Raw genomic sequence first — 14,155 nt, forward strand, 5'->3', positions numbered from 1 at the left:
CTGACTCTAGTCTCTCTGCTGGGTCCGATTAGGAATCGGTCTTAATTTGGAACATTGCTTCGATCGTGACACGACAGGACACATCAGTTACTGAGCAGAGGCAATTAAAGTGCACTGTGGCCAGTCAAATAAAGACTCGATGCATGATGGGCAAGAACAGCTTTGCAGAGAGGGATGGACCCTGATTAGAAGTGCAGATGTGGCTTAAATCAAAATGTTTCAATAAATGAGTAATTCAAGCATGGCTGATGCCACTTCCTGCTCAAATTAGGTAATAATCCCCCACCCCCCAAAAAAACCTCCAGTCAGTTGCCCTGTTTATCTTACTTGACTGTTTATCTTATCATGTTTTTGGTTATTGTTTGGTTTCCTGCTCTTATCCATTCCAGGCTGCATGGATGCACAGGGAGTTCTTGTCCAGAAAAGAACCATACCGCCAATCCTAACTGTATGCTAATTGTCAGTGGTCCTGACAGACAGACAGATATACAGATAGATAGATAGATAGATAGATAGATAGATAGATAGATAGATAGATAGATAGATAGATAGATAGATAGATAGATAGATAGATAGATAGATAGATAGATAGATAGATAGATAGATAGATAGATAGATAGATAGATAGATAGATAATCAAGACATTTACCACTTACAGCTTTTTACTAAATTGACACAGAAAGGAACATTAAAATTACATGTCGCTGTCTGGTGAAAAACCTTCAATCTCCATAATTCATTATTTTTCCCACAATTCATTACTGTTGGTCAACCTTTACGTCTGTCTGTGGGATTTGCAAATATTTAACCAATGAACCACTGGATCATCAAACCGTCAATAAAATCTCATAACTCCACCTCGCCTCAATTGGGAAAGAAGTGCCGCACACATTTTGGACCGTCTCTGCTTGTTTGCAGTGCAAGGGTAAATAAAGAACAGGTTGTTTGAATAAGTACAGTTTTTTTCTTACTCAAGAAACACTAGGCTATATATAAAGGCTAATGTTTTAGGTATTTGAGGAGAGGAGAAGAGTATCTTAGTCTAGCATTTGTCGTAGGGTCATAGCCAATACGGTATTGTAAAACAACCCCCTTGCATCCCCATTATTAACAGTGTTGTATATTATGTAAAACTTACCATGCAAATAAAATATTAAAATTCTTTACATATGATAATGAATGAACTATAAATAATAGCCATTGACCAATCAGAACTGAAGCTGTTATCCTTTTTCGCACTGTTCATATTGGCCAAGAGGGGAAACCCCAGACAACCTACTCACCCAAAGAAATACATGAAGAACAAAGAATGCTACAATGCTTGACATCGAAAATGCACATTGTAAACATGAACCTTTGACACTCTTCACACATATATATATATATATATATATATATATATATAAAACCTTAGAAGCTTGGACCTACTTTTATGGTGCTTTTTTGTCAACTGATAACCTGGGGCCATTGAATGCTTTCAGCAGTTTGGACAATCAGCTTGGACAACTTTATGTTTCAAATTACATGAGGAGGATGAGTAGGGGATTACATTTTTGGGGGGTGAATTATCTCTTTAAATTACCATTTGAAACAAGACTTTATATTGTAGATTCAGAAATATTCCATGTGCACACACTAAATACACAGTCACTTCTTTCCAGGTCAATAACAGAGGCCGATCACGGCAGACTGTGTTGCTGTGCACAGCCCTGAAATGATGTGAAATTTGCTCTGAGATAAAAGACAGGGTGGTTGATGTGTTTCAGATAGACCTGACCCTATACAAAACGGCATCATATTATATTTATATCTGCATTACAGCTTCAAAACAGGCTATGGCTACTGTTATTGAAACCCTAAACTAATCTTTTAGCTTCTCTCTTCTTATTTTCAGTTTTCAGGGTAAAGCAGTAGGCAGTGACAATGTGGCCCTTCAAACCTGGCCCTGGGACATCATAAATCATATATATCATCGTACTAAATGATTATCATATTAACTCTTTCCCCGCCAGCGTTTTTTAAAAGAAGTTCTCAACCAGAACGACAACCCTGTTGTGTCCCTGTTATGCTTTTTCAGGTATTAAGTTTCATGGTAGTGTTTGTGAATTTAAAAAGTCTGCAAAGTTTCAAAGATCAAAGTGTACAATAATAAGAGTTATTGTCTCCCAAAAGAAAGAACCAATTCTGAACTGCCTGAAGAGAGTCATCACTAATTCCAGTCTTACTTCCTGCACAAACCTGTGTAGGTTTGGAACAAATTTGCCTAATGGCAGCCTACGGTTTTCATTGGCTGCCATGAACATCTACTTTGACCTGCCCTCAAACACTGTAGCTGTAGCTAAGGTCTGGAAGAGTTTGGTTCATGTTGATAACATGTTGAGAACCTGCTGTTTTTCTGCACTGCGAAAGCAAATTAATTTTGCATGCACTTCCAAAGGACGAGGACTCTGGCTCTATTTATGTGGTAAAACTGACACCATCATTACTGTTTAATACTTTAATTACTGATAAGCACTGTGCTGAGGAAGCCTCCGGATCAGAAATGCAGATATGGTAATGGGCTTGTTGTTTCTGACACACTCTGTAAGCAGTAGACCAATCACAACAGACTGTGCCATCTGACCAATCAGAGAAGAGTAGGCTCTCAGAAAGGACAGGTTTAGAGAGACAGAATCCTTTTTCATACCGTTTTAGACACTGTGAGAAAAGAGGTGATGCTGCAATGTATATTATGAGAAAATTAAAGTTTTTTGTGTTTTTTTTACCTTGGATGCATTTATTTTTATACGTGTTATGATCTGATTTTGGAGTGAAATATGACCTGGACTTGTTTTTGTGAAATTCACTCCATCACTGTCATGAGAGAACTCTCACAGGGACTACTAATGACAAAAACAAACTTCCTGAATGAACATCAGTGAAAGTTCATTTCTGTAATGTTTTCAGCATGTGTGGTTCAAGAATATACCGTTTTAGTTCTTATTTGAGTCACACAAATCGCTACACAGAAACTGACACCTACAAAACAAGTGTCCAAAGGCAAACAATACTTATTTTCCATAAGCATTTCTTACCTAAATTTGCTGCTAATTCATATAAAATTTGTATGATCTCATTCGTATCTTTAAGTACAATCTGTTTATGCCCCACTGATGTTTAGGGTTAAGGGTGGACCTTCTAGCTTACTTTTTCACGAATCACATCGTACAAATCCATACAAAATCTTGTAAAATAGTTATGTTTTCTAATTATTTAGTGTTGGATGTTTCTTACGGTTATTTTCAGTAGACAGCTTTTGTATTGTTCTTGTATTGACCGCCTTTCTGAATTAAATGCATCAAGTTGTGTTTATTTAATTACAATTTACAGGTTTCCATGAAGCACAACTAAAAAATAAATCTTTCACTGGACTCAATTCATCTGAAGAAAGTTATCACAGTAGCCTACATATCTTTGAAATGTTTTTTTTTTTTTATAAAATAAAAAATCTGTTTCAGTTAACTTCGAGCCAGAAACTGCACAGTAAACAACTTTTACTATATGTCATGATGGTATTGGCAGCAAGTATAAGAAAAAGGAGATTGGTCACTTTGCATAACAAATTGTCACTTTTCAGCATATTGGAAATGAACAACATTAAGTGTAGCGTCAGTTCGGGCAGGTCACGTTAGTCAAGCTCGCATCAGCTGACTCTCAGCTGATCCACATCTACCTATAGGAATACGATGCCTATCACTATACATATATAAGCTCAGCACCTTCCAGTATTATCAGCAGCTATCGCGTTTCTCAGGAGCGAATTACCCTCCTCCATCCCCAGCTCCTCCTCTCGTCCAGTCAGTATTTGGCCTTCTGAGAGCCCTTTGAATCAGAATAAATTCTCGAATTATGTTGTATTTTAAAATCTTGAATTAATGATATCTGCAATACATTCATATTGGTTCTGTTCTGTTTACCCTAAGTGGGGTTATTGTGCTCTCCCTGCTCTTATCCATGCTAGGCTGCATGAATGCGCTGGGAGTTCTTGCCCAGAACAGAACCATACCGCCAATCCTAACTGTATGCTAATTGTCAATCGTATTTGACGATAGTTGTCCTGACAGAAATGCCAATATAAATAAACTGTTCTAAATCAGACATTTTTACTTCACCTGTCTGACCTTCAAAAACAATAAATGGTTTCAAACAGGTTTTCCCAAACACTCCTACCACCCCTTCAACCCCTGCCCCTATCTTCTATTGGTCAAGCAAACAAGTAGCCCCACCCCAAACATATGCTATTGGTTGAGCCATAAGTTGACAAGACGGACCGCTCAAACAAATATTTGATAGCACCACAGAACCTCAGTGTCTCCCTTTTTGTGGAAATCAAACTGCTTAATTGGCTTACAGGTAAAGTCCTGTTAAACTGGGGAAAAAGTATTTTAACATCGGGAAAACATAACTTTTTAGAAGAGCCAAAGCTATTTTGCATGCATAACTGATTCTAGACACAACACAAGCAAAAGAATATGAAATTTAATTACCGCCTGCGTTTCTGCACAATGTCAATTGGACAGTTGACAGCGCACGGAGAGCCACAAAGACTGACGTTTCGAACTTTAAAAGTGCGGTCAGTGGGTGGAAGAAAGACACAGCCAGTTGGCAAACTCATATTTCCCTCCGTGTCTCTCGCTGGTTTCCCTCCAGAAATCAGCTCTTCCTTTTATGTAGTCTGAAACACATGCTTCCCACCGCTGAGTTACTGTCGCAGAAGAGTGATGAGCACATGGAGCCACGCTGACATGACAGAGTTCGCCCAGACATCTTGTATCAGCCTAGTTGTCATCTTTCAGTTTAAAATCACATTGACTCCTTGTAATCCTCATAAAAAATATTTGAATAGTCTTGAATGCTGCTGTTAAATACAAGGACAATACACAAACAAACAAACTTCCAGTGTCACCAAGCACCAAAGTAAACTCTCTCTCTCTCCCTGCAGGTCAGACAGCTGAACTCTGATATACATGAGTTTACACCAGCATGCTGGCCTCATATGGCGGTGTGTGTGTGCATTTGTGTTTATGTGTGTTTGTGGGACTGGCAGCTGAACAGTGAGTCACAGCCTATGGAGAGGGCGGAACCACCAGATGACTGTCTCAACATTAACCCTTTACTGGAGATTCGCCTTAAAGCGAGCAATAACACAAGTGCATTTATAGTATGACCCTGTACAATTATCTCATTCTTAAAAGGTATGAATGTCACTACATTAAAATATCAAACTGCATTGTTTTAAACAAAACATTACTTGTAATAAAGAAGTACACTTTAGCATACTTTTAAAAAGAATACTTATTATTGAAAATATGTTATAGATAAAATTTATATTAAATGCAATTAGCTGTACTTTAGAGTCCTTTTTGACCCACTTAAGTAGGACTTGCTTATATAATTTCATAATTATTTCTATTCACTTTGAAATGTGTTTTTTGTACTGTGAAATGTACTGCATGGTAAATTAAAATAATTAGGAAATATTTTTTTTCATAGATGTCTATTAGGTTTTTAATTTGAAATGACAACAAATACACTTTTCAAAATGAAGACAAATTTTATTGATTGTTAGTGTTAGGGGAACACGAGAGCATAGCTAAGAATATTCTGGGTTAAGTACAGGCTTTTATCCGCCTTTTCTGAACGCATTGTTCTCCTTTTTCCCATTGCATTTCAGCTAATTTATTTTTAATAAAAAGGGAGAAAATAATCAAAAAGTGCAAATAAAGTATATAATGGGTAAGTTTAGTCGTAGGTGTAGGGGATGGCTTTAGGGACAGGGACAAGTAATGTCCCAAAAAGGCAGCATCCATTTATGACTTTAATAAATATATTATTATTGCATACTGTTTTATAAGTAAGGGAAAATCCACGGCTAGCTGTGCATTAAACGATATTAATGCATGCGTATACAGGCAGGAGCCATCTTTGGAAAACAGTCTCGACCAGTTTGAGTTATATTAAAAAATGTGCTGGCTCTTCCAAGCTTTATAATGGCAGTGAATAAAGCTTAAAATAAAAGTCCTCCACACAGCTCTGGGGTAAAGGCCTTCTGAAGTGAAGCGATGCGTTTGTGTGAGAAAAATATACATATTTAAAACTTTATCGACTAAAATAACTAGCTTCCGGCAGACGGACGTACGCACCGATTTACGCCGAAAGAGTAACCCTTGACATAAAGCATGACGCATTGATGACCGCGGAAGCGCAGTGGATAGAGCAAAATAAGACACCAGTCACGAATTAGAAGTCTAAAACGAGAATTTTTAAAGAGAAATGTCGAAGGAGCTTGAGTTTGTTGCCCAGCCCTGTTTGTTTGAACCGCGAGAAGCGTCAAAGCTTACGCTACTCCTACATCCTACATCATCCATCGTCAAGTGTTACTCCTTTGGCGTAAGTCGACTTGTGTAGGCTGTCTGCCGGAAGCTAGTTATTTTAGTCAAATAAAGTTTTAAATATGGATTTTTTTTTCTTCCACAAACGTATCGCTTCGCTTCAGAGGGGCTTTATTAACCCCCGGAGCGTGTGGATTAATGGCCATTCACGGCCATTATAAAGCTTGGAAGAGCCAGGACATTTTTTAATATAACTAATGTATTCGTCTGAAAGAGGAATTATCATGGGGTATTTCTTTTATTTTTGGGTGAACTATCCCTTTAAGGCCAGTTCATACCAAGGACAATAATTATGATGATAATGATAAGTATAAAGTTGTAATAATCATCCTAATAGTATTTTTTTTTTTCTACTATGGAAGTCAATGGTGCCAAACAACTGTTTGGTTCCAATCGTTCTTCAAAATATCTTCCTTTGTGTTCAGCAGAAGAAAGAAACTCATACAGGTTTGCAACAACTTGAGGGTGAATAAATGATGACAGAAAGAATTTAAATTTTTTGGGTGGAGTATCCCTTTAAAGGGATTACTCTTAATTCTTCTGTAATTTAAAGTAAAATCTGATGTAATTGCATTAACTACTGCATAGACTATAGAACAATTATGTTTAAAACAATACTGGATTTAACATACATTTTTAAAAGGTATATGTTTAATGTTACCTTCTCCCTCTACACACTTTGGTCAATTCAAGAATAATTCATCCAATTGTATATTGTTCATTTGAAAGCATTAAAAGTGCAGTTTCTTGTCTCTCCTTGTATTGTTCAAGTGGTTGAGGTTGATATGGGATTTATTAATTAGTAATAAGTAGAGCAATACATTCTAGAGATAGAAATTATTACATTAATCTAATTACACTGTTGAAGATGTCATTTGTAGTTAGTAATTAATAACTATTTTAGAGTAACTTACCCAACTGTTATAATATTAGAGGTGAAACTGGAAGAACAGCCTATATAAAGTTATTAAAATTATTCAACCTAATTTTAATTTTCATGTAGGTGCAATCCTGCAGGTATTAAAAGAACGCAGCAGCTGAAAATGAAATATAAAAACATAATTCAATCAGGTAAGGCTTGAGCATATCATGGGTGTAGGCTACCCGACTTTACAAACATTTGACATATTAAATAACTAAATAGCATCCAGCATATAGCAGTGCAGCAGCATTTTTGACATAGGTCTAATTCTGTTTTCACACAATTAAATGTTCATTTTCATTTGACTACTACTCAGCCAACAGAAAGAAGGCAGAGGCTCGCAAAACGGGGGGAGGACCTGCACCACCACCTCCACAAATGCAGAGGAGATGGCCCTGAGCCTGAATGCTGGAAGGCCAATGGCTGAGGGAATTCCTGGAGGGGCTTCATCAGAGCCAGTCACTCCTCAGGATTCAAGGGCCTTCATAAAATTTAAGAGGTGCTGAGCATATGTGTTATTTTTTATATAGGCTATTTTTGATATTTCCATTTATTTTACTTTGGGTTGGGTTTTTTGTTGGTCCCAACAGATTCTGATTGTAATATCTGTCTTTTGGAGCCTCCTGTCCCAACAGAACCCCAGGCAGTTGTAAGTACTCAATACACCAAAAATTATGACAATAAAGTTTACTCAATCAAATGCTCATCTTCACAGGACGATGGGGATGAAGAAACAGTTTCTGCTGCCACAGAGAGGCATACAGAGGTAATGTTAATATGTGTCTAGTCTACACATCAAACAATCTACACATTCACATTTCTTTACATTTGTATGTGGAGTAACCTATAGAATGAATAAATGTACTGAAAGAGTGAATGAGGTGTTTAAACACCGCTTCCTCTTTAAAAAAGGGGAGGAGACCGAAATAAACTCTAGGTTTACTGAAGAAAACCTGCTCCCGACCAGGTTAGGTTCACAGAGTAAGTTACCATGGTAACTGACTCTGAGTACAAGTTACCTCTCTTTCAGAAACGGGCTTGACTTACTCTGCTTTCTCAGGTTTGACATACCTCCCATTCTGAAACGGAAAACCAAGAGTTTGCCTCATTTCAGGGTTAACATACTCAGTTTTCACTTAACCTCCTTTCTGAAACGGGCCTCAGGGTCCATTTCTTCGTACGTTGCTTAAAAAATCCGAGATCAAACGAGACATCCAAGATAATATCATCGTGCTCATCATGATCCGGCTAATTAGGTTCTTCGAACACACCTGCCGGTTATGATTAGTATAGCTGGATTGAGTTATCTGAGGCCATCCTTAAAAATATTTTGGTTTGCAGTAACAGCAAAAAAAAAAAAAAAAAGGGTTGGTAGGTAGGTCTATTTTTTTTTTTTCAAGATTCAATGTAAAAAAAAAAGGGATAATTTTGGTCATGGTGATTACGTCGGTATGAATTTAAACAAATTTACATATGGTGACGTCACTGACTGGGTCTTCAACCCATGCCTTCGGGCGCACCATTGCGAACCTCATTCTGATACAGGTTATAGACCACAAACAATTTGAAATCTTTGTCAAAAAAACATATTTAATGCATTAATTCCAGCTGCATTCATTTGGAAAAAAATAGGCAGAATCAAAAAAAAAAAGACAAAAAAAAGAAGCCACTAGATTTCAATGAAAGTGGATTTTCAGAGGGAAACAAATAAATTAAAATGACTAATCTCACCAGCGCCGCGCCGACCAATAAAACAGCGCGTTTGGCACCATTCGTTTACATTTGACCCATACTGTTACAAGCCCCCTTTCTGGTCTAGGGGCAGGAAAGGAGGATAACAAAAAGTTGCAGGGAGAGAGTGAGAGATTTGACCCATAAACATCTGCTATTATTAATGGAAATCAGTGAGGTCAAATGGCTAGGCGCATTGTAGAAACTATAGGCCTATTAAGTATAGTCCTGACATATTATGGAATGGTCGATTTTCTTTTGTGCTATTTAGTACATTTCGGTATGGGATGTGCTGTTTTATTGGGCGGCGCTGGTGAGATTAGTTCGCGGCGCGCTGACCATTGGCTGGCGCAAGCAAACACTTCTCCCTGCGCTGTCGAGTCTGTCGCGACTCGGTCCATTGAGCCACGCAGATTACAAGTCAGCGTAGCGCGAACTCTGTAACACACCGTGCCGTTTGTCCCACTTTCGGTGTGTTTGGCTTCCCACACTTATGTGTGTTTGTTTGTCAGAGCCTGCAGTTGCTGTGTGACGCGCGTTTGCGGTGGGCATATCATGACGAGCTGGACGCGCTCCGAGAAAAGGCCGTTAACATCGATTCCCTATTCTCCTATTTGACCATTAAGAATTTCGAATAATGAGCGACTAAATGTAGGCTCATACAGACGTATCACAAGCAGCCGCGCCGGAGCCATCACCGAGCGCGAACCATTGACAGTGAATGAAACGAAGCGAACGCACAGGCCATAGTGTGACATGCGTAAACCAATGGTGTAAACATAATCATCATAGATGACGCCACGGGGTTTTATTTAAAAGAAAGAACGTAGCCTACGCAATTTATATTCACAATACTTACTATAATATAATTTATATTATTTTATTGCATTTGTATTAGTTGTTTGAAGAGTAAAAAAAAATCGGTCGGTCTTAATGCAAGTTTACAACCGGCAAGTCGGTCGGACTAAAAGGGGAAAAAAATAAATAATTGGGTCGGTCCTAATTCGACAGGGTCGGTCGGGTTACGGCAAACAAGAATATTTTTAAGGATGGCCTGAGCTAATTGCGCGTTCATGAGCTGGTTTAAAAGGGGATATGTATCGATAGTTGAAACATTTATCAGCAACGCTACTATTGGCTGCTCACCGTGGCCAAAGTTTTTCACCACAGCAGAGCAAGAGTTATTGCTTGAAGGATATGCTGAATTTGAAAATTTGATTAAAACGCCAGGGAACACCTCAAAGTGTGCAAAAGCCAAGAGAGAGGGCTGGCAAAAAGTTGCAGACAAATTAAGTTTGTAGTGACCATGTTAGATGTTTTTATCACTTATTACAGAATATATTTTTATATTTTAATCATTTCTAAATAATTAATAACTTTGTTCATTGTAATGTCAGAGTCACCACCCACTACTAGAACATGGGAACAAGTAAAAGTGAAGTACTAGAATATTCTACATAATGGTAATTTGTACTAGGCCTACTTATACTAATCTCTTTTAAAAAGGCACTGTTAATAAATGTTTGCCTGTTTATAAAAGCAACCAAGAAAAAGGCTGAGAAAAAAAGAAAAGAAAAAAAAACAGGTGGTGGTCCTGCACCCCCATGTTATACCCCGTCAGAAGAGCTGGCCCTTGGGTTGAATGTGAACCGACCCATTGTGGAGGGCATCCCTGGGTTCAGCTCTTCCTCAGACCTACAGCCAGAGGCCAGGAGCAGCAACACCTCCACTGCTGGTATGAACTTTAAATTATCCTAGTACACTGTAAAATAATTTGTTGCTGCATTAAATTAAGTAGGCCTATAATCCAAATGGCTGTCCAGTCAAATCAACTGTTAAGCCTTGAGTAGTAATGAATTGCTTTGACTTGTGAAAGTCTACGTGTGACTGTGAAACAACATAGTTAATGCTTCGGGTGAGACGTTAAACCGAGGTCCTGACTCTCTGTGGTCATTAAAAATCCCAGGATGTCTTTCGAAAGAGTAGGGGTGTAACCCCGGCATCCTGGCCAAATTTGCCCAGTGGCCTCTGTCCATCATGGCCTCCTAATCATCCCAATATATATATATATATATATATATATATATATATATATATATATATATATATATATATATATACACTGATTGGCTTCATCACTCTGTCTCCTCTCCACCAGTAAGCCGGTGTGTGGTGGGCGTTCTGGCGCACTATGGCTGCCGTCGCATCATCCAAGTGGATGCTGCACATTGGTGGTGGTTGAGGAGATTCCCCCTTCCATGTGAAGCGCTTTGAGTGCCTAAAAAAGCGCTATATAAAATGTAATGAATTATTATTATTAATATTTATTATTAATGTAAATTATGTTGCCATGAGTTATTGATCACATTTCCCCCCATTGTACTTCATTGTAATGAAATTGTATTTTCCTCTTTTGTGCAGTTTTAAACAATACACCAACACTTTTACCTGTTCCCAAGCAAGTGGTGGCTGAAGCATGTGCAGTAAGACTTTTTCTAACGTTACATCAAAAGGGAAGAAAGGACAACACTTTGTAATGCCCATTTTTTTCCCCAATGCACAGGACAGTGAAGAAACCTCTCAGGTATCTTTAAGTGCATAAATAACTTTACTTAATTTACACTTGAGTACCTATTATTTCTGAATGCAATATGAGTTGCAGGAGTTCACATCTACAGAAGAGTCTGCACAAAGCAGTGATGCAGAGGTGGGCAGTGTTGTACTTTTCCTTTTAATTTTTGATGCATAAGCCATGTGTTGACAGGTTTACCCCTACCCCTAGAAAATAGAGTATTTTGAAAATACTTGACAACTTAAAGAAAAAAAAACTAGAGATAGAGTTGCTTCATAGGAACTTCAGAGTAAGTGCTAATATATTATTTCACACAGAGTATTATTGCTGATTTTGCATAATATCTCTTTATTGCAGACAAAAGATAACTAGGCTTTTCTTTACAAAGAACAATTAAAATAAAACTCAAAGAACTAAGCATATATGTCTTGTCTTTTATTAAACATTAATGAAATGTTTTATATTTTTTCTGATGGTGCAATGTTGTTTAATATGGCCCATGCAATGTCTCAGGCCCTGTCAGGTGCAACCCTCAGACTTTTCAGACACTTTAGTTGGCTTAAGTTCACTTCATTGTGTGCCCTTGTCCTGGCTAGAGCGGCATTGTAACTGGTCTGGGGTTTGGGTCAGGGAATGGGGTCATAAAACACCTGTCTCCAAACAGGATCCTGTTGTAATCACCTGTATAATGGAAAAATTCAGTTAGATAAGCATACACTCATCTAAAGGATTATTAGGAACACTATACTAATACTGTGTTTGACCCCCTTTCGCCTTCAGAACTGCCTTAATTCTACGTGGCATTGATTCAACAAGGTGCTGAAAGCATTCTTTAGAAATGTTGGCCCATATTGATAGGATAGCATCTTGCAGTTGATGGAGATTTGTGGGATGCACATCCAGGGCACAAAGCTCCCGTTCCACCACATCCCAAAGATGCTCTATTGGGTTGAGATCTGACTGTGGGGGCCATTTTAGTACTTTGAACTCATTGTCATGTTCAATAAACCAATTTGAAATGATTCCAGCTTTGTGACATGGTGCATTATCCTGCTGGAAGTAGCCATCAGAGGATGGGTACATGGTGGCCATTAAGGGATGGACATGGTCAGAAACAATGCTCAGATAGGCCGTGGCATTTAAACGTCCGATTGGCACCAAGGGGCCTAAAGTCAAGTGTGCCAAGAAAACATCCCCCACACCATTACACCACCACCACCGGCCTGCACAGTGGTAACAAGGCATGATGGATCCATGTTCTCATTCTGTTTACGCCAAATCTCTACCATCTGAATGTCTCAACAGAAATCGAGACTCATCAGACCAGGCAACATTTTTCCAGTCATCAACTATCCAATTTTGGTGAGCTCTTGCAAATTGTAGCCTCTTTTTCCTATTTGTAGTGGAGATGAGTGGTACACGGTGGGGTCTTCTGCTGTTGTAGCCCATCTGCCTCAAGGTTGTGCGTGTTGTGGCTTCACAAATGCTTTGCTGCATACCTCGGTTGTAACGAGTGGTTATTTCAGTCAAAGTTGCTCTTCTATCAGCTTGAATCAGTCGCCCCATTCTCCTCGGACCTCTAGCATCAACAAGGCATTTTCGCCCACAGGACTGCCGCATACTGGATGTTTTTCCCTTTTCACACCATTCTTTGTAAACCCTAGAAATGATTGTGCGTGAAAATCCCAGTAACTGAGCAGATTGTGAAATACTCAGACCGGCCCGTCTGGCACCAACAACCATGCCACGCTCAAAATTGTTTAAATCACCTTTCTTTCCTATTCTGACATTCAGTTTGGAGTTCAGGAGATTGTCTTAACCAGGACCACACCCCTAAATGCATTGAAGCAACTGCCATGTGATTGGTTGATTAGATAATTGCATTAATGAGAAATTGAACAGGTGTTCCTAATAATCCTTTAGGTGAGTGTAAAGGCGGGCGTACACAGTGCGAATTCTGACGGTCGGAAGATCGTATGTCCACGCACACTTTACGAGTGAGTTTATCCGAAAATCGTACGGAGGCAGTGATATACGACACGATTTTACGACCTGCTGAATTCCGAAGAAATCGCACGAAGTTCCGCGCCAAAAACTCTCTCATAACTGCATATAAAATATTGATACAAGGCGTGATTATTTTGCTACATATATAGGCTCGTTTTCAGCACCGGGAAACGGACGTCCGGTCACCCTTGTGTGTGTGTGTGTGAATGAGTTAAAAAACTTAGTTGCGGTAGGCTACACATTCAAAAATAAAATTTCAAGCTCTCTGAATGATTAATTAGCCGTTTAAACCACCTCATCATGTAAGTGTTTGCAATTCATTTTGCTGCGAGAAGCTAGCGCAGTGAACGGGGCTTGACGCCGCCTTCACACTGGCAGTTGAAATCAGCTCCGTAATACGCAATACGCCCCCAACGGACGTCGTACTACACAGTGAAAAGCGTCGGAAGCGGGTAGAACAAAAATGGCGGAGAGATTAGAAAGGTTGATTCT

At 38.8% G+C, this 14,155-nt stretch overlaps 1 protein-coding gene across 2 annotated transcripts in view; it reads right to left on the reverse strand.

Moving 5' to 3' along the window:
• Window positions 1-14,155, reverse strand: part of pde4cb (phosphodiesterase 4C, cAMP-specific b) — an 87,882-nt gene that overhangs the window by 26,728 nt on the left and 46,999 nt on the right. The window contains exon 1 of one of the 2 annotated variants that reach the window (XM_056266473.1): window positions 4,527-4,877. The exons of the other annotated variant lie outside the window; for it this stretch is intronic. Coding sequence (XP_056122448.1) covers window positions 4,527-4,654 — 128 coding nt within the window. The 5' untranslated portion in view covers window positions 4,655-4,877. Of the gene's footprint in view, window positions 1-4,526; window positions 4,878-14,155 lie in introns of those variants that run through there. 2 annotated transcript variants of the gene reach the window in all.

Source organism: Rhinichthys klamathensis, unplaced genomic scaffold (assembly GCF_029890125.1).
Source record: "Rhinichthys klamathensis goyatoka isolate OS25496 unplaced genomic scaffold, OSU_Roscu_1.1 h1tg000249l_1, whole genome shotgun sequence".
NCBI classification, from domain to species: Eukaryota; Metazoa; Chordata; class Actinopteri; order Cypriniformes; family Leuciscidae; genus Rhinichthys; species Rhinichthys klamathensis.